This window comes from Hemibagrus wyckioides, linkage group LG22 (genome assembly GCF_019097595.1).
Source record: "Hemibagrus wyckioides isolate EC202008001 linkage group LG22, SWU_Hwy_1.0, whole genome shotgun sequence".
Classification (NCBI taxonomy): Eukaryota; Metazoa; Chordata; class Actinopteri; order Siluriformes; family Bagridae; genus Hemibagrus; species Hemibagrus wyckioides.
Window position 1 is genome coordinate 5,963,532 of NC_080731.1, and position 21,039 is coordinate 5,984,570.

At 37.0% G+C, this 21,039-nt stretch overlaps 1 protein-coding gene across 12 annotated transcripts in view; it reads left to right on the forward strand.

The window, feature by feature from the left end:
* Positions 1-21,039, forward strand: part of cacna1ba (calcium channel, voltage-dependent, N type, alpha 1B subunit, a) — a 156,935-nt gene that overhangs the window by 40,364 nt on the left and 95,532 nt on the right. For all 12 annotated transcript variants that reach the window (XM_058374798.1, XM_058374791.1, XM_058374790.1 and 9 more), the window contains exons 4-6: positions 2,460-2,551; positions 4,166-4,318; positions 5,546-5,733. In XM_058374798.1, the coding sequence (XP_058230781.1) occupies positions 2,460-2,551; positions 4,166-4,318; positions 5,546-5,733 (433 nt within the window). The remainder of the gene's footprint in view (positions 1-2,459; positions 2,552-4,165; positions 4,319-5,545; positions 5,734-21,039) is intronic.

The following is a 21,039-nucleotide window of genomic DNA, read 5'->3' on the forward strand; positions in this document are numbered from 1 at the left end:
TCTGTTCTATTTTTAGCCCCAAGCTTGGTGGCACGACTTCCTGTGAGGAGCCTTGACATAGAATGCTTGGCTTGGGTCAGGTCTTTGTTAGCAGCCACACAGTTTCCATACGCTTCGTATTGGTCATATCGGTCATGTTTCCGGGTGGCTGGAACGGATTATCTACATTTACATTATTCCTTATGGGAAAATTTGTATCGCAATATGAATTCCCGCCTTAAGAACTCACCTCCAGAACTACCTAAATTCGTAGGCTGAGGTTCCGCTGTAATGTGTTTTGTCTCTCTCACCACATGAAAGTAAAAAGTACTCCCAAGACAATTTTTCCCTTCTCCAAGGTGCACACCATGATAGTGCTGTTTTCAGCATCAGAGTATTACCTTGCCTTGGCTTTTCTTTTTCAGGTTTACTCACAGACTTGAGTCATAATCAGTAGTGATTTCTCTGTCTAGGTACCGGTGCCTGAAATAGTTAATGGAGTAGCATTTGATCAAGTATTCTGTGTGAAATGTAACCTTCCAGTAGAAGTCAAAGTCAATATGCTGCTACTGGAGCTCCCCAGTGAGCTCCTAAAACACGTTCCTGCCTTTCCAACTGCCTGCTCCAGCCAAAACACCAATCCTCAATGACACCTCTAATAATCCAGCAGGACTCCAGGGGAGTGTGAAATCTCTGTCCCTTCACAAGCTAATTTGAATTAGACATCGGGGAAGAATTGGTTTTAAATGAAGTGTAGTGAGTGAACTGAAATGTACTAGTGTGAAGTGAGGACACATGGAGATGATTTATATAGCGGTTTGTCTATCGAGTAAAAAGATAATTCAATTCACCACTGGATTCAGTTTCTGCTGGTGGAGAGTGGTTTCGAAGCAACAGCTAAGAAAGCGCACAGTGTCGCTTTAAGTTATCATTTATACATCATTTTAATGTTAGATACTATTGTTCAAATTTCTCTCGGAAATCTTGCCCGGTTAGCTTGTGTAAGCTAGATGAATATTTTATGAATATTATAAAAAAAAATTCTTCTAGAAATCCTGTAAGTTTAATGGCAAAGAAAAATTCTATTTATTTAAAAAATTAAATTTATTTTAGTTTATGTATTAAAAAAAAACAAAGCAAACAAACGAACAAAAAATCTTGACAAGGTAGCGTTACGTTTTTAAAGAACATTTTAAGAACATTTGTGAAATCTTGTCGAGTTAGCTTATGTAGAGCTAGGTGGTAAGTACGTATTCTTAACATTAATAAATAAGACTTTAAAGTCGTCAGAAATCCTGTCAGGTTAGCTAGCAGCTTTAGCAGCAAAGAATAATATTAATTTTTTATGAAAATGCCTTAAAAATTCTCTCAGAAATTCTGTCTTTAGCTCGTGTTCGCTAATTGTCACGGTTTGAGACTTTGTGCTTTGTCTCGCTTTGTGAAAATCCTCTCATTATCATCTCAAGTTAGCTCATGTTGTGTCATTAATTAAGGATCATGAACATTTAGGAATGTGACTAGGTTAACTTAGATATCTTGTCATTTTAAGAGGACATAAAAATAATTTTAATGAGAGCAATTTAAAAAATACTCTCAGAAATCCTGTCAGGTTAGCTCAGGTTAGCTGCATGGCTCAGAAATCTTCTCAAAAATCCTGTCAGTGTTCGTTAAAGGAATTGTTTTTTTTGCGGCTCAGAAATCTTCTCTGAAATCCGGTCAGGCTAGCACATGTTAGCTACATGGATTATTTTGTGGCTCAGAAATCCTGTCAGGTTAGCTCTTGCTAACTGGGAAGCTAGTGATAAATAAAGATGATCAACCCTTATGAATTTGACCTAAAAGTTCTCTCGGAAATCATGTCATGTTAGCTAAATAGCTTCAAATCCTAAGCTACAACAGATGGCAGGGTATTGTTGAGTTCATCCAGGGTCAAGGCTGAGACAGGAGATGAAGTTAAAGCACAGAGAAGAAATATATTAATGTATGCTGCTTTCTTTCTCTCGTTTTAGACATCCAGAGGGATGGAGGGAGAAGTGTGTGTGTGTGTGTGTGTGTCTTTGCACCAGGCCTCTTTTAAACAGGATTGCTGTGATTACAAGGAAGTTCCCAGGAGAAAGTTTTTTTTCACCACTCAGTGCTAAGATGAGCTTGCTGAGGAACATAGTGCTTTAAAAGCACAGCGAGAATACGGACGTGAAAGAGATTTAATCTGTCATTCTATCCACTCCATAGCCCGCTGGAAAGCTTTTGTAATGTTGGAACAGTTCAGGATCGGTGGATTGGCTTACTGTCTTATTGCTGGTGCATTTCACCAGACATATTTAAGCTGACGTTTTTCCACAGTGATTAGAATTGTAAAATTGTCAAATGTTCTATTTTGTATTCACGGAATTGTCCACATCCCTTCACCTCTCCTCTTTTCCACCTCTGTTGAGAGAGCTGTTTGCTGATATTGTGTGCTTTTGCTGGGGTTTTTGCAGGATTTTGACCACCGTCGGGGCAGACTTCGACTTGCGGACGCTCAGGGCAGTACGAGTCCTACGGCCACTTAAGCTGGTGTCTGGAATTCCCAGTAAGTTATTAGACATTATGTGATAAATTTTTTTTACATTTGAATGTAGTAAAAAAGCATTTTTGAGGATAACAACCTAAAATTCAACCCCAACTAAATTCAGTGTTGCAGGAATCCACCCTGAAATCACTTAAACAATGTTTGGAAAAATAGTGTGTAGCACTGGTGTCATTGTGGCCGTGCGCTGCACTACAGTGGATTAGCAGATTAGCAAAAGAAGCTAGCTGTACTAGCTTACATACATACGGTGGCCGAGAAGCGCAAAACAAAATAACAAATCCGAAAACAAAATAACAAATCCAAAAACACAATAACAAAATCCAAAAACAAAATAACAAATCCAAAAACAAAAAAACAAATCCAAAAACAAAAAAATCCAAACACAAAATAACAAATCCAAAAACAAAAAAACAAATCCAAAAACAAAAAAATCCAAACACAAAATAACAAATCCAAATTCCAAAAAATCCAAAAACAACAAAAAAAAATCCAAATACAAAAGAACAAATCCAAGTTCCAAAAAATCCCAAAACAATAACAAATCTATAAACACAATAACAAATCCAGTTTAAAAAACAATTTAGACAAACTGGAAAAGCTAGGTATAGGTTGCGAATGGAATTCTTACTGCTGATTGGATGAGTCACTAAAGCTCTACAGGAAGTCCAGCTGGCTACAGCAGTAGAAAGTGGATTTGTGTGTGTATGAACGCAGCTCTGCTCTTATAACGCTCCTTACATCCTTTAATCTGGAATAGTTTTGTCTTCGAAACATACCTGCATTCTTGGTGTGTTTCTAGAGATCACAAACTATTTTTATATATTTTTACTATTTTTAACTATCTTTATTCCATGATACGCTATCATTATATCCAAAATCATGGCTTATAAATGTCCTTTCTTAAAGTAGCGTTGAATGAGTTCAATTTTCTTATAAATAGAAATATATATGTTGGTTAATTTCTTAGACTTAAAGTTGCACTATCAAACAAAATGGTTTAAAGTACAAGAAATTAAGTCTTGATACAAAATTTCCTACGTCTGGCGTATCTTGAGTGACGTCTCGTCAAATCGGCCGTAAGAATTTCATCCGTAAACTATACCTTTCCTTTTGTTTTCGGATTTGTTATTCTGTTTTACGCTTCTCGGCCAGCGTACAATCACCATGTACACCAAATCTGTATCTTCTGAAGCTCCGTAATTTATCTATACACATTAATATGAAAGAAAACGAGGAAACTGAACCACTTTTGAAGCATTATTTTTCTCTGTAATGTATTTATACACATTTCTATGACAGAAAAAGATGAAATTGCAACTAGTGGGGGAATTAAAGAAACATAGGCTCACACATCATAGAAATGTTCTGAGGAATCAGCCGAGCCGGTCGTTTGGATTTGCTGATTTATGACATCGTATATAATTTGCACAGAATTGAGAATGTCTTAGCACTGTTGCTGAATTCGTGGCTCCGCTTACTTAGATAATAAATGGTAGCATTTTTCGCTTGCTAGTGTAAACGTGCTTTAACTACTGGCTCACTGATGCAAGTTTATTAGCAGAGATATTCACGGTGCTATTTTTGACACCTCAGATCTGTTCTCTCTGTGATCAGGTCTTCAGGTGGTCCTGAAGTCCATCATGAAAGCCATGGTGCCTCTGCTGCAGATCGGCCTGCTGCTTTTCTTCGCTATCCTCATGTTTGCCATCATCGGCTTGGATTTCTACATGGGCAAGTTCCACCGTGCCTGCTTCCGAGACGACACGAGTATGTACATCTTTCTGCAGGTTTATCGTCAGGGTTTGACTCATACAGTACTACTGTGCCTCCATTTCTTCTCATACGGGAAGGAGTGCTGAGTAAACTTTACTGTATAATTCCTCAGGGTCTACTCACTGCTTCTCTAACCCTAACCCTCTTCCTGAATGGGTAAACAATTTACTCTGTATTAATGACATGTTTTGGACATAAAGTTAATGCATCGTCTTATCATAAGTTTCTTCTCCAAGGTTCAAGATTTTAGCTTTTTCAAAGGAAAGCTGTCTTGTGTAGTTGGTCATTAGAGACCTGTCACACACACACACACACACACACACACACACATGAATCTCATCAAATAATGACTTCACAGACAGCTTATATACAGACATTCTCACACAAGGTGAGCAGGGGGGAAAAAAGGGAGAAAAGATAAAGGAACAGTCATGAGTCAACATTCTAAAGTGGGATTGAAGTAATCCCCATCTGATATCTCTGCCCTTCTTACAAAGCTAAAACAAGCAGAACTCGACGTTTAGCAGTACACACAGAGAACTTCTTTGAAGGTCAAACAGTATGATCATGAATCACAAATCATTATATTATGATCTGGCAGAAAGAGAGGGGTATTTTTCCTCCACGTTGGGGGTTAATATGAAGCTTATATGAAAATATGACACTCAGAGCTTTCAGAATTAGTTTTTTTATCTAGCCTACTAGGGTCAAAATATTCATAGGGAAAAACAAAAAGTTTTTTTTTCCACAGAAATGTTTCTATCTTCAAAATAAATGTTGATATTAAACCAATTTCTGCTGTCTGAGATACCCCAAGTGCTTGTTCGTAAACGTCTAAAAAATTTCAAGGCGTTTATCTTCAACCACTAAAATTCTTTGTAAAGTTATCCGACAGAGGGAAAAACACACACGTCTCGCACTGAAAGCCAAGATTTGTGGCGATCAAATAATTCCTTTTGTTTATACTGATTTGAAAGTGTCTGATGAGATGATTTTTATTCTGCTGCAGTGTACAGAAGGTGTATATAAAATGTTCCTCCAATGGTGGAACCTAATGGTGGAAATATTTATTGCTTTCCCATTGGAAAAGTTCAAAACGTTCTAACGAAGCAACCTATATAGAGGAGAACGTTGTAGGACAAGTCTTATTATAATAAGAAATAGATTTGTTAGTATCTGGTTGAAGCTGTGATCTTTACTGATTGTTGCGTGTCCTCTCAGATGAACTGGTGGCCGAGTTTCCCTGTGGCTTGGAGCCGCCGGCACACGTCTGTGAGAACGGCACCACTTGTCGGGAATACTGGCCTGGCCCTAACTTTGGCATCACCAACTTTGACAACATCCTCTTCGCCGTTCTCACAGTCTTCCAATGCATCACCATGGAGGGATGGGTGGAAATCCTTTACAATGTGAGTCTAACACTGTATTTCTTCACTTCTGAACTAAACATCTACTTTTTTAATGGCATATTAATCAGAGAAAGAACATTTTTTAGTAGCAGGCTCAATCGAGCTGGAGTTTACATTCATACTGTATATATACATATCATATACAATACCATTCAAGAGAAATTTCCTGGTGTAAACCAGAGCCTCCCTGTTCTGTTTGCACTGTTCTATGAAGGGAGTAGTTCACAGCATGGTATATAAGATCAAGAGAAAGAAAGGTCCTTAATTCTGGTCATTTTGTGCCTGTAAACAAACTCCTGATGCTCCAGATACTAAACTAGGCCAGTTTTATTGCTCCCTTAATCACTACAGCAATTTTCAGCTACAAAAGGCTTTTCTTATAAATAATTAGCCTTATTAAACGGTTAGCTTGGATTAGCGAACATTACGTGAGATTGAAACAGAGGTGATTAAAAAAAGGGCTTCTGTGTGACAAGGCAGATCTGTCTTTGATAATCATCTGATTCATTTAATGTTTTTTAAATGAATGAAAATGGGTTTTTCTTTGGAAAACAGAGAAATTTCCAAGCGATCTCAAATTTATGAACAGTAGAATATATCCCTATTTATAATACCTACTGCACCTCTGTATATATCACCCCCTATAGCTGTATATCTATTCGTAATTTATTGTAAATATATCACTGTGCACTTCTGGTTAGATGCTAACTGCATTTCATTGGCTTTATACAAGTACATTGGACAATGACAATAAAGTTGAATCTAATCTAATCTATAAATGGGTTATCTAATGCCATTTTGTCAAGAATGGAATAAAACACTATGGGGAGGTAAAAAAATAAATGATGTCGTGGCGTGATGGCCTAAAAATGAAGCGTTACTAGTATCAGTAATTTGATTATTTTCCGATAATGGCATGTCTTCAAGTGTTTTGTTTAAAAATTATTAATGAATGGCATAAAACCTTCAATTCAGTTCAGTTTTTCCAAAGCGGCTTAATAGGAATGTATAGGGGAAAAAAATTAAATTACATTTTTACATTTTTATTTATTTATTTATTTATTTATTTATTTATTTATTTATATTTATCCTTAATGAGCAAGCCAGAGCAAACTTTGGCAAGGGCAAACTCTCATTATTATCCTTTTATTCATTTATAGTTATATTTAATTGTGGAATTTCTCCCAAACTCTTCCTCTTATCCCTTATGGAAAGTCCCTCATTTGGTCTTCCAAAATAACAAATAAATCCAAAATAGACAGCTTGTTACTGTGAAATCTTAATGAAAGCATAAAATGATCTGTCCTTAGATTTTCATTTGCCAGTGGTGAAAATGCTTAAAGGGAAAGCATTTCCTTCCAAAAATGACTAAGAACAAGTGCATTAATATCTAAACATAAACCTGGGGGGTAATAATTCAATTATATACATCCTCAGTGTCTCCTTACGGGGTGTTTAACAGTTCTTTCCTCTTCAATGAAGTAAAAAGACTTCCCTCAGGAACAAACCAAAAAAGAAAGGTGCCTTTCCTTTATTTTTTTTAGAGAGAAAGAAAGTATGAAGAATTATTCTGTGTGGTTGTTAAGAACTCTGTTAATATAAAATCCCAAACTTGTCGTTTGTCTTAAATCTGGATCTACTGTCCACCTTCCGTCCAATCAAATTCAAGAACTCTTCATCTCTGTGCTGTAACTGGCTTTCCCATTTCCAGTGTGTTGCACTTCACGTCCGTTTGCTGCGCAGAGACCGAGATGCTGTGGATCTCTACATCTGTGCTGTATCAATGCCTTTGTGTTTGCTTTCTCAGAACACTGCTGAATCACTGTTTATCCACTGGGAGCTTAATAGCATTATCAGTCCTGCTCCTTTTCGTGCACGATCTGGGCCGGCGGTGGTCTGCTGGTGATTGATTTCAAGTTCGAAACACTTCCCTCCGGATCCGACAGGAAAAGGAAGTCTATAAATTTTGCCTCTAACGTACAATGTTTTCTCATTGGCGCAGTTCCAAATGTCCCGAATACTAATCATGGCCAAATGTTATTTGGTCACCGACTCCTAATGAGAGTCGCCACTTGTGCCAAAGTGGTCAATAAAACAAATATGACCACAGGCAGACTCATAGTGAGGGTTGTAATCTCAAAAGACTCCAAAGTCTCTCTGGATTTTTCCTTGGCAGCCTGGAGAGTGGCATGTGCCAATAGGCAACATGATACGGTGAAGCTAAGCGTCTTTGCACTCGGAGTTGTCAGACACAGCATGTTGTTTGTTGTAGATAGGATTGTTACAGCATCATGGTTTCACTGTTAGTCACAGTGGATGACGGTCACCTCGCTGTCGATGACATTGTCACACCTATAAGCGCTGGAAGATAGACAACATTTCTACCGTGCTGGGATGATTCCCATCTTTCCAGGTCTGTTCACTTTTTCAGAGAAAAGAAAAGAGGCGAAGAAACTAATAGAAATGTCTACTGCCATCTTATCTTAGTAAATGGTGATATCAAACTCATTTGTAAGTGACAAACATTTACGCACATTAGCGATCATGATGAAGAGAATCAGCTAGGTGTTTTTATGCTAAGCAGCTGCATATTGGTAACTCAGAGTCTTTTGAAATAGAAATAGTCTTTATTTGTCACATATACATTACTGCACAGTGAAATTCTTTCTTCACATATCCCCATCCTTGGAGGTTGGGGTCAGAGTGCAGGGTCAGCCATGATACAGCACTCCTGGAGCAGAGAGGGTGAAGGGCCTTAAGGGCTCAAGGGCCCAACAGTGGCAACTTGGCGGTGCTGGGGCTTGAACCCCCGATCTTCTGGTCACCATTCCACTGCTTTTGACGACATGCACAGCTTTTCTTTACACCAACTCTATCTTTAAGCTTATGACGAATAAGGTGATAATAATAAAAAAGTAAGAGGAAAATTTCTCGAAAATTTCTATGTTAGAAGAACAATTAAAGGTTTAACATCCTGGAAATCACCTTTTTTTGTTTCCAGTCCTCCCAGTTTTGGTGAGCCTTCACCCAGTATAGATTCCTCAGATTCCTGTTTTTGGTGAACCAGACTGAAATCTGATGTTGTCTTCTTCTGATTCGCAGCAAGCTTTATTGCGTAACATGTTCTGGGATGGTTCGGAAAATCTGAGTCTCTGATCAACATTTTCCCACTCTTTTCACCAAAGTGTTCTGGGGTTTTTTTTTGGTCTATTAAGACCCTGTAAAACATCCACGATATTTTTAGACTGCATTATCATACCATACATATTTTAAACTATAACCCTCGTAATCCTGGAGCGGTTCCAAAGCCAGAGAACATTCCTTTCTTCTAGGAGCCACATCACTAATTTATGACTGGCGAAGTAGCTCCCGAAGTGCCGGTGATGTCACATGAACATATTTGTCACACTTTTTGATGGAAGATTTACATCCCGAGGTCACCGTCCTATTTTTGGATGGTGCCCGAGCAGAGAATCTTTCTCGAATCAGGGGAGCGATGTGTTTTTGATCCATGGCCCTAAAGAGTTCAGGTTTAGCTGCTTTAGGGCTTCATGAATAATCTCCAGTTCTGCCACCTTAATTAAACAGCGCTGCTCCTTCCTCCCATCCCTGCCAAAAATATCATGATTAATCACGTTGTCATCAGAGGCTATTACTGCAGAATTTAGTGCCACGCTGCAGGAGGGTCATCTATGACCGCTTTGTAATCCATCATGCTGAGCCTGTGTATGGTGTGTGTATGTGTATCTATATGGTGTGTGTGTGTGATGGCGCGTAAACAGGCATGAGGCTCCTCAGCAGGTGTCAGGAGGTTTGAGACAGGCGTGTCAGACGGGCACGTGGGATGCAGAGGGGAACAAAGTGGCTTTCTCGCTTCCTGCCGCTAATGCCCTCTCACTTGTCTCCTCCTTCACTTCATCCGTCATTCCCAGATTACAGCTGCTAATGGGTTATGAAATGAAAGATGAGCTCAGGGTAGAGATGTGCAAACCCTTGCCAGGAAGCCTTATCTGTTGTCATTTACATGACATCCATATGGTCACATGATGCTTCGTCTCATGGTCAGTTATTAAATCATCTGCCCTGCCGTCTCCAGCATGTGAGCATGACACAGTTATACTGTAGCTGCTGTTATAAACCGGCCCAGAAAGCTGGAATGGAGTAAAAGAGAACAGAGACACTTGCCTTGGATTTCATCAGTGTTGAAATAAATGAACATGAATTTGTTATTGAGTTCAATTCAAATCCTGTGCTAAGCAGCTAAAAGGGAAATTAGCTTCTAAAGGACTACGAGGTTAGTAATCGTACCGTACAGTGATACTAGACTCCATCGTTTTTCTTATTATTATTTTGGTTCACAGATTTGGAAAAGGATTCTTGTGGAAATGTTCAAGCAGCAGAATAGAGTGTCCTGAGATGACAGCGAGATGATTCCACTCAGAGCCGTTCATCTCATAAAATTCCAGTTTACTCGATATGTATAATTAATCACTGGGAGTCTGACATGGTGTGAATGCACTATACATACATATATATATATATATATATATATATATATATATATATATATATATATATATAGTGTAATGAGTGTATCCTCAATAGTGTTTTAAAGATGCAATAATAATAATAATAATAATAATATATTAATTATGGCTGATATTAATAATGACTAAGCAATAATAGGAGAGACAAAGATATATATTTTTTAAATATAATGAATGAATAAACTAATTCATTAAAAATAAAATTGAAATCAATTAAAATCAATTTCCTATAATAAATAAAATGAAAGTTAATATCATTAATAACAACATGTTTACACAGGAAAAATGATTAAAAAAAAATACTACTAATACTACAAATAGTATTTATTTTATACTTTCTTTTTATACAACTCAGCTGATTAAACAATAATACGAAAAAGAATGTTTTATTAAAAAAAAGAAAATGTATCATTTATATCAATTAAAAAAGGGGATTTTATATCACATAAAAAAGGTAATCATTTAAAAAAAGTGATTTTAAAAAATATAGCATTTAAAAATAATATAGCTTTTTAAAAAAAAAAAAAAGTTAGCATTTAAATATATCATTTTAAAAATATATAATTTTAATAATAATTAAATTTTTAGGGCAATTAGAAGAGACAGCAAATAAACAAGATTTTTAAAAGTACGTACATATTTCTGATGCCTGACATTCTTTTATTTTATTTATTTATTTATTTTTTTGCCTCAGTAGGTATGCTTTCCATCGTTTTCCTCTTCACAGTTTTATATTCACAGCTGGATCCGTCTAAATAAAACGAGGAGATCTTATTATCACAATCTGATGGTAGAGCTAGAAACATTCTCTTACCTGAGTCATTATTCTTGTTTTCTCCTAGAAATCTAGCCATTGTTGTTGCCTCAGGTGTTGAAATTGTGCACAACAAAAAAAAAGGTTTTAAATCCTAATGATATCATGAACAACAACCAGAGTGAATCTTGGAAATATTCATATACGTAATACATTTATTGAATTACAGAATTTCTTCACTTATTTGGTTGAAGCATATTTATTTACCTTGTGAGACAGGGTTTCCTCTGGTGAGCATGTGGTCATCTGTACCAACAGCACAGTCTGTTCCAGCTTCTCTCCCACTGCCTGTTCTCTTATAAGTGACCCGTGTGATAACAGGAACACAGAATACTAACACCTCAGATCAGAGGAAGTACATTTACATTTCTGGCATTTGACGCCCTTATCCAGAGCGGCGTATAACAGTGCTCTGAAGTCTCTATAAACGAATACATTAGCACTGGTTCAATGGGTCACAGACTTAGGATACCATCAGCCTACAAACTGTCCTGGGAGGAATTCTTTTAATACATAAAACAAACAGAAAAAATAAGAACTAGCTTAAATGTTTGAGGAAAAGGTAGGTCTTCATCCATCATCTGAAGCCTCATCTGTTTGGACATCTAGAGGGAGTTCATTCCACCACCTCTGTGCCAGAACAGTCCTTCCTCTTACCCTGGGAGATGGTGGAAGTGGAAGTGGGTCATAAGCAAGCAGGACACAGAATACTGTTTGTTTAAGTGCCTTTACTATGTGTGTGTTTTAACAGACACATAAAAATAGATTCATTGATTTGTAGTCAGTTGGAGCAGGGTCCTGGGTTCACTGACCTTTACTCCTACACACGTTCAGGTCATAAAAGATTTCAACAATATCCTCATCATCAACATTACCTGATCCTGTAGGACTCATTTACTTTAGAATTGTTTATCTATGTGGGGTTTTTTCTGTCACGCTAGCCACTTGACGAGCGACGCAATTATTTTGTGGTAGCTCAGTGGTTAAGGCGTTGGCCTACTGATCAGAAGTTTGTGAGTTCGAATCCCAGGTCCACCAAATTGCCAATGCAGGGCTCTTGAGCAAAGCCTTTACTTGTATAAAAAGATCATTTAATGTAAGTCGCTCTGAATAAGGACATATGTAAACGTAAATGTATTTTTAAAGCCACTGTAAGCCTGAGAGTTCGTTTGCGATAAAGAGAAAGCTACGTGTTCAGAGGAGGGAATGCAGGCTTGATTAAGTTACATTACATTATTACGTTGTCTGGTGTATTTTTCAATAAGTTGACATTCATTGTGCAAGGGGCCTGAGGAAGAGTAACATCAGCATGAGGAAATCATAACCAAAATCAAGGCTTTTGTCATTCTTCATTATTCCAGTCCTCATAATGGCTCTGTCGAGAGACTCGCAGTGTGTGAGATGTTGCTCTCTCTCTCTCTCTCTCTCTCTCTAATTAGGTCCCCTCGGCATGTTGTCTTAGCTGAAAAACAGAAAAACTTGTTTCACATCAGCAGGCTTTCGCTGGAGGATTATACACTTCCGCTGAATTCCGCGATTCTTTCTTGTAATTAGCGCTTGTTTGCAGAGGTGGCTGGTGAAACAGAACCTCTCTGGATTATTCAGATCAGGGGTTACAGAGTGCAAGTTCGCTACAGCATTTCTGATTACAATGCAACATATCAGGAATTAGAACTTTTGTCTAAATGGAATATCTTGTCTGTTCAGTCAATCAATCAATCAATCAATCATAATATAAAATAAATAAACATAAACAATATATAATATATAAAAAAATAAACAGATAGATAGATAAATACAAAAACCAAAACAAAAAAACAGTAAATAAATAAACATAAGCTATGAATAAATAAATAAATAAATAAATAAATAAATAAATAAATAAATAAATAGAAACAATATATAATATATAAAAAATAAATAGGTAGTTAGATAAATACATAAACCAAAACAAAAAAAAAAACAATAAATAAATAAATAGAAACAATATATAATATATAAAAAAATAAATTTATAGATAGATAAATACATAAACCAAAACAAACAAACAATAAATAAAAAAATAAGCTATGAATGAATGAATAAATAAATAAATAAATAAATAAAACATTTATTGTTTATAGAATTAAATACATTAAAATAAATGATAAAATAATAAGTTACTATCATTAATAACAGTATCTTTAAAGAGGCAATACTACTAGTCATATTAGTACTACTATTACTACTACTGCTACTGCTACTAATCATAATATTGTACAATTTTTCAAATAAAATCTCAATAATATGAGAATCAGAGAATCAGTGAATAAGTTAAAAGTACACTTATTTTTGAAGAAAGTACGAAGTCTATAATAATGAGTAATAAACAGTAAGAGAAAAGCAGCTAAACATGATTGAAGCTTCTTAAAGGAGCCTGGTGTGTTTCTTCGCACTTAGTTTCTACCTAAATAGGCGTGGCTTTAATCATTTGTCTCGTTTTGTATCTGAAGCCATTTTCGTGTCACTAAAACCATTGTGTATTTCTGGATCTGGCGATCTCACAGAGAGTTAACGCTGATTCAGTATTCCAGCGTAAATGTTTCCTCGCTCGTTGTCTGTAAACAGTTAACAGAGGCCCGGGTGTGTGAGGCGGCTCTCGGTTGAGACTCGGACGTACGCTGATAGATGAGGGGCGTGGCGGTGCGGCGGGATGGATCTTGCTGACAGGCTGCGCTGCCGCTCCCATTGCTGTATTGATCGGTTTCTTGTTAAACATTTAAAAATAGTCCCTCGGGGAGACGATGGGGGATCAATTTGTCCCTTATTGCTGTGATTTCAGTTTGTGCCGCTGATCAAATCACTGAGCAAATTTCTAGACTTGTGTACAGACTGTATGATATGCTTCAAATGAATTTCTCTTTTCTTATCGCTAATGGCGCTGCGACACGACTCAGTAAGAGTTTGTTTGCAAGCGTGGAACTAGATAATAATCATATAATAATAATAGTAATAGATCACCAATTGCACTAGGCTGGTGGTTCGGTCCCGGCTAGTGGTGTAGACATCACTGTTTACGATCTGAATAATAACTAGCTTCAGTATGAAGTAAATAGAGATGATATCAACATATGAAAGCATATATTTGAACTTTCTCTCATTGTCTCGTTGTTATTCTTATGGGCGTGTCAACTCCGGACTTGTTTGCAGCCTGCTGGAACTCATCGCCTAAGTATTTCGGACATAGCAAATACTCCTACCAATGACAAATCCTGTTCCAACAAGACAAAGACGAAACAACACTTGATTTAGTTTGTTCAGTGCAATGAAACATTTTTCTACCATCTACATTGGAAAGTGAGTAGTCATTGCTTACATTCTGGGACCGTAAGACTTAAATAAAGAAAAAAAATAATAAACAGGAAATGACCCCATTTTTCCCCTTTAAACAAACTCTTAGTTGAACTCTTAAAAGAGAGGGAAAAAAAATTTGTTCTCCATATTTGCCTCTCGGGATTGAAGGAAATGCTGTCAAGTCATACACGCATGTTTATACTAATGAATTCTTGCTCATTGCTCATAAAAACAAGAGGAGGAAACAAATTTCTCAAGATTGGTCACCAGCCAGTTCTCACCCACCAACTGGATCTCCTCAATCATACAGCAGCTTCCAAAAGTGAAAGGCTGAAGACGAACGTGCGTCATCTGAGACATGTAAATCCATCCAGACATCTTTATCTCACATGTAAATCCATCTAGACATCTTTATTTCACATGTAATGCCATCCAAAATTCTTTATCTCACATGTAAAGCCATCCAGACATCTCTATTTCACATGTAAATCCATCTAGACATCTTTATTTCACATGTAATGCCATCCAAAATTCTTTATTTCACATGTAAAGCCATCCAGACATCTTTATTTCACATGTAAAGCCACCCTGAGTTCTTTATTTCACATGTAAAGCAATTCAGACATCTTTATCTCACATGTAAAGCAATCAAGACATCTTTATCTCACATGTAAAGTCATCCAGATATCTTTACTTCACATTTAAAGCCATCCTGAGTTTTTTATTTCACATGTAAAACCATCCAGAATTCTTTATTTCACATGTAAAGCAATCCAGACATCTTTATTTTATATGTAAAGCCATCCTGAGGTTTTTATTTCACATGTAAAGCCATCCAGACATCTTAATTTTACATGTAAAGCCATCTAGAATTCTTTATTTCACATGTAAAGCTATTTAGAATTCTTTATTTCACTTGTAAAGCAATCCAAAATTCTTTATTTCACATGTAAAGCCATCTAGAATTATTTATTTCACATGTAAAGCCATCCAGACATCTTTATTTCAAACCCTCTGCTCATGCAAGGCAGCATAACCTGTTCAGAGAATAGTGCAGTCTGCTCTCTTCCACATACATGACAGACTCCCAGACCAAACAAAGCTTGAGAAGGTTTTTAGGAACATCGTCATAGCACCATGGTTGTGAAAAACAACGTTCCTGAGTGGTGCAAAAGTAACAGGTATTCACGATTCTGTGAATTTGTATATCGTGATGATGCCACAGCCGTTTTATGCATCTTTATATTTCGCTGTCCTGTATGTCTGTTTTCACGTGTGTGTGTGTGTTAAAATTTTGAAGGGGATTTTAAATGATCTCCTCTCTTAGCTACACCTCTGATCTTTATTCATTTAACCTATCTGTACAATTACTAATCCTCCATCTATTGGTACTGAAAGCAGGGGACACACTGGACCAAGGCATCGCAGGCTACAACAACACACACATACACACAACACAGACAATTTAGAGATGTCAATCATCCTACGACGCATGTTTTTGGACACGTCTTTGGAGGAAGCCTTAGTAGCTCAAGTGGTTAAGGCTTTGCCCGGAATATTGGGGTTCAAGCCCCAGCACTACCAAGCTGCCACTGTTGGGCCCCTGAGCAAGGCCTTCATCAAGGGGCGCTGCATCATGGCTGACCCTGCACTCTGACTCCAAACCTCCAAAGATGGGATATATGAAGTCAGAATTTCATTGTGCAGTAAGTGACAAATAAAGGCTACTTAACTTGCTCAGCATAAACCCCAGTGCTTTGAATATGCAACCGACCCCAGAGGTGTGAGTCGAGCGTTCTAACACCACAACCGCTAAGCTACCACGTCCCTGGCACTAAATCACAGAACAAAAAGCAGAGTTACTCCCGATAGCAAAGAAGAAGCCGTTTTCCTCAGCCGTAGCACAGATCTCATCTGTAAGTGTTGCTGCTCCTGCAGGTCTCTAGGGTCCTTGATGAATAACGATGGGATGTAGAAGAGCAGGGAGGAGGCCTAATGGGGGGATGAATGCTGCAGAATATCAGCCAGACCTCACCACTCCCACACATAATTCACTTACGCTTGTACACTAGAACTTTGGGTCAGTATTAAAACCGCTCCCCCCGCCCCCCCCCCCCCCCTTTGTTTTTTTCTCTCTCTCTGCGATCTGCTTTTCATCGGCGGGGAAAATTGAGACGTAGCTTTCCAGGGCACTTTTCATGGTTCTTTTTTGCACGCTTTCTGATGGCACCTTAGAGATGAAAGATTCAATGAAGCGGAGCCCAGCGATGTAATAATGATCAAATTTTCTCTCTTATATAAGGTTTCGGTAGAGGCCGAAGCCGTAAAGAAAATTTGTGTGCCGGCTCTGCGGGTTGAGGTTATTTTTTCATTGCCGCCTTTCTGGTTCTTATTTTTTATTTAGTGGCAAAATTATCTACCTCACGTGAGCTGGAATGCTCACGCAAGCCTTACCAACCTCATGCTGAGGGATGTTATGAAGCTGTTCCATTAGCTATTCAATAAGGACTCTATCTGGTGATCTGTCTTACGGGAGATAATTGCAAGAAATGGAATGTAGATGATGATGGAATTATACTGTGCCTATTAAATATTAATAGCACAACAAACCTGCAGTCACGTCCAGCACACACAGCATATGGTATGGTATGGTATGGTATGGTATGTGCCATAGCTTTAACATCACTTCATCATTAGTACTAAGGAAAAAAATCTATAATTATGTCTGGATAGTAGAGAGACTCAATCATCTAGAGGCTCGCAGGAGCAGAGGGAGGTTTTGATTATTTAAAGAAGACTGCTCTGTGCTTTATTTCATTGATTTCCATGAGCATGATCTCACGTGTAGACAAATGCACCGAGAGGAAGAAAGAACGAAATGGAATAATGAAGGAAGAAAGAACAGGAGGAAGCGTACATGAACCGCATCATGAGGTCGTGAACCAGAGAGAGGCAGTTCGGTGTCTCTGTATAAATGTATAAGGTTAAAAAATGGTTATAAAAAGGTTCTTTCAGATTTTTTTTAACGTACGATTAAAATAAATAATCATAAATGTCGTTTTTAAATATCAAATACTTATTAACTATTTATTTACATTTTAAATGTCTAATATGGATTAAATATTTTCAGCTTGAGATCAAAATAAATAATCACAAATGGCATTTAAAAAATATTTTAAATATCAAATACTTATTAACTATTTTCAGCTTGAGAATAAAAAATTACAAATACAATTTTTTAGATACATTTTAAATATAAAATTTTTATAGCTTAAGAGTAAAATAAATAAACACAGATATCTTTTTTTTTAAAAAAATTTATAAATATCAAATAGTTATTAAGTATTTCCAGTTTAAGATTAAAATAATTACAAATACAATTTTTTAAAAACATTTTTTACATTGCTTCAAATACATTTTAAATATCTTCAGCTTGAGATTAAAGTAAAAACAACTTTTTAACACCCCCCGTGCCCCTGCTGCATTTTACCAAGGGTGCCAATAATTTTGGTTATGACTTTTACTGTCCATCTTGGAATCAGAACATAGAGCAAGAACATATGGAATAAATAAATAAAAAAATAAAAAAATAAAGGAATGAGTGAGGAATGGATAAATAAATAGATAAATAAATAAATAAATAAATGAGTGAATGAAGGAATGGATAGATAGATAGATAGATAGATAGATAGATAGATAGATAGATAGATAGATAGATAGATAGATAGATAAATAAATAAATAAATAAATAAATAAATTTTTCTAGCCTTTCTATAATTTAAGTAAGCACAAATGAGCATTTTTTTAAAAAAAAAAACAAAAAAACATTTTAACTCAAATTAGCACAAATAGACACAATTTAGTTAATTAATTACATTATGACGTGCATCCTGTTCCTTTAATTTTTTTAAACAAAAAATTAGAACAGAAATAAATAAAAAATGCATTAAATAAATAAATATGTAAATAAATAAAATGCTACTAAAACCAATACACACTTTATCAATTGAAATGAACAAAAGCAGCATTTTAGATTTTTTTTTTATTTTGATTTCGGATTAGAAATTGAATTTTCTTTCTCTTATTGAAGCAACGGAAAACAGGAATAGTACATTTAAAAGAAGGAAAAACAATCATTTAACATTTTAAATAAACAGAAGATTAGACATTTCAAATCAAACACAAGTCACTAGTCACTAAACTTCAAACCCACTGAAACATTAAACCCCAATTAGACTGAAGATATCCATGCTGAGTTTCGCATTAGCAGTATTAGCCTAATTCTGTGTCGAAGACATTGATTAGACAGGGATTAGCATGTTGCATGGTTCACACATTCCGTTCCAGTCGTTACTTACTCGGCCGCTCGAGGAGCCGAGGTCTGATCATTCCTCAGCACTTCTCCCAGCCTCACAATCCCCCAGAGAACGGCAGAGCAGGATCTCAAAGCCCAGAAGAGCTCAGTGTTACGAGGATCAGCACTGCAAAACCCCCTTCTCATTTCCTGTATCCTTTAAAACTGTGGATTGAGTTTGAGGTGAAAGATCTTCTGGCGCTTCTGCTGACCAGAGTGGCTTTGAGAGCTGGTATGGATTTTACAGGATGTGCAAACCACAGGATTTCGCTTTGCTGTCACTTTTCTTTATCTTTAGTTGGATTAGATTGGAAATTGTGGGTTCTGTTTGAGAGGAAAATGGAGACTATATTGATTTTTCAACCCTGTTTATATAACGGGGTTTTTTTTATTTATTTATCTCAAACTCATCCATCATTTTAGATCATTCGAGATCCTGAAGTCACTTTTGTGCAACCGCTAGAAGCACAAGAGCATCATCCCAAAGCATATTTACATAAAACAGGATTAAGTAAGGAATAAAACTCGGGTCCTGTAACAGGTGTTTTATTCCTCTTACACAACAGGAATCTGTTAACATATACAGTGAGTTTAGGCGGCACTGTGGCTTGGTGGTTAGTAGTTTGCCTCACACTTCCAGCTTCTTGGGTTTGAGGCTCACTCTGTGTGTGTGTTCTCCCCATGCTTGGTGGGTTTGCTCTGGTTTCCTCCCACAGTCCCAAGACATGCTTCACGGCTGATTGGAGTCTCTAAATTGCCTGTAGTGTAAGTGTGTGTGGGTTGGCACTCCATCCAGGGTGTATCCTGCCTTGATGCCTGATGATGCCACAGACTCCCCATGACCCTATGATGAACATTGTTATTTAATTATAGTTCCTATATATTAGATCTTTAGGAACGTCCATAAAACCAGTATATTCCAGTAATCGCTTATTTTCCAGCACCTTGTGACATCACCATCCTTTGGTTTTTCTCCTCCTTATTCATTTAGAAGTTATTAAGACATAAAAGACCCCCAGCATTAATGTCATCTATCAAAATTTAAACAACTCTTAATCTAACACTGGAGACTCCTTCAAAAAACAACAACAAACCAATTAAATAAACATCTCCTCAAAGAAAACACCGTATTGATGATTATGCTTGTCCCTAATAAAGGCTGCGACTCAGTCAGTTCACTCGTCAGGGCACTGAGCAAGGAGACGCTGCCTAAAAAAAATCCCATAACGCACCGCAAAAACCAGGGAGCATCGATTCTCTGTTGCTGGAAATGACGTCACAGTCTTAGCTAAATTTGTGTCCAAGTGTGACTAGCTTGTTATTGTTGTTTTAGCTGACAAATGATTACTCTAGGGTTTGTTCGAGTATAACGACTTAATTGATTAGGAAAAAAAACACTAGCTAGCAGACGATCACCACAGAAACATGTGTAATTAAGCTAGCACATTTATACGACAAGTAAAACCTAAATATTTGGGTTTTTTTACAGTGACTGATGCGAATTAGAAAATCGAGTCATGAGTGTCCCATCTCGTGTAGATGATATACTGATTCACTACCTAGGGAGCTTTGGCACTGATAGAGACGTACCCTAAATCTGTGATTTGAATTATGACTAGCGCTAGCGCTGCAGTTATAGAACACTTTCTGACCAGTCAGAATGCCGGATTCAACAGCACTGTGGTGTTATTGTGTTTGGTATAAGTTGGTGTTATGAGAAAGATTAATCTTCGGTATGTTTGGTGAATCTGGAGTCCAGGTGAGAGGAAGAGGAAGAAGTAGAGCAAAGTGGATTTACTGACTAGCACGAGATAAGGTAGAACTTTATTAATCCCGAAGGAAATTCTTTTGCTAGAGATTTCAAGAGAAATAATGTTCTGGATATACAAAAATGTGTACGGAAAAGGTGCTACAAAAATATTGCACATGATGTGATATTGCACATGGTGTTATATTAATGTACATTATAATTATTGTGAAACTGGGATAGTCATATAATGATACTGTCAGTGTTCATTTGGTCAGCTCTGATCCCTGCTGAAAGGGGAGGAGTTATTGGGTTGATGGACACTGGTAGGAAAGAGATCCTGTGGCGTTCTGTGGTTGTCTTCAATGGTCTTGTTTTACAGCTGAACCTGCTCCAGTGGGTCTTCAGTGTCACATGTAGGGCATGTGGCATGTTTTCAAGGATACTGAGAAGTTTTCTCAGCATTGTCCTCTCACACACCTCAACCAGAGACTCCAGCTCTGCTATGAGG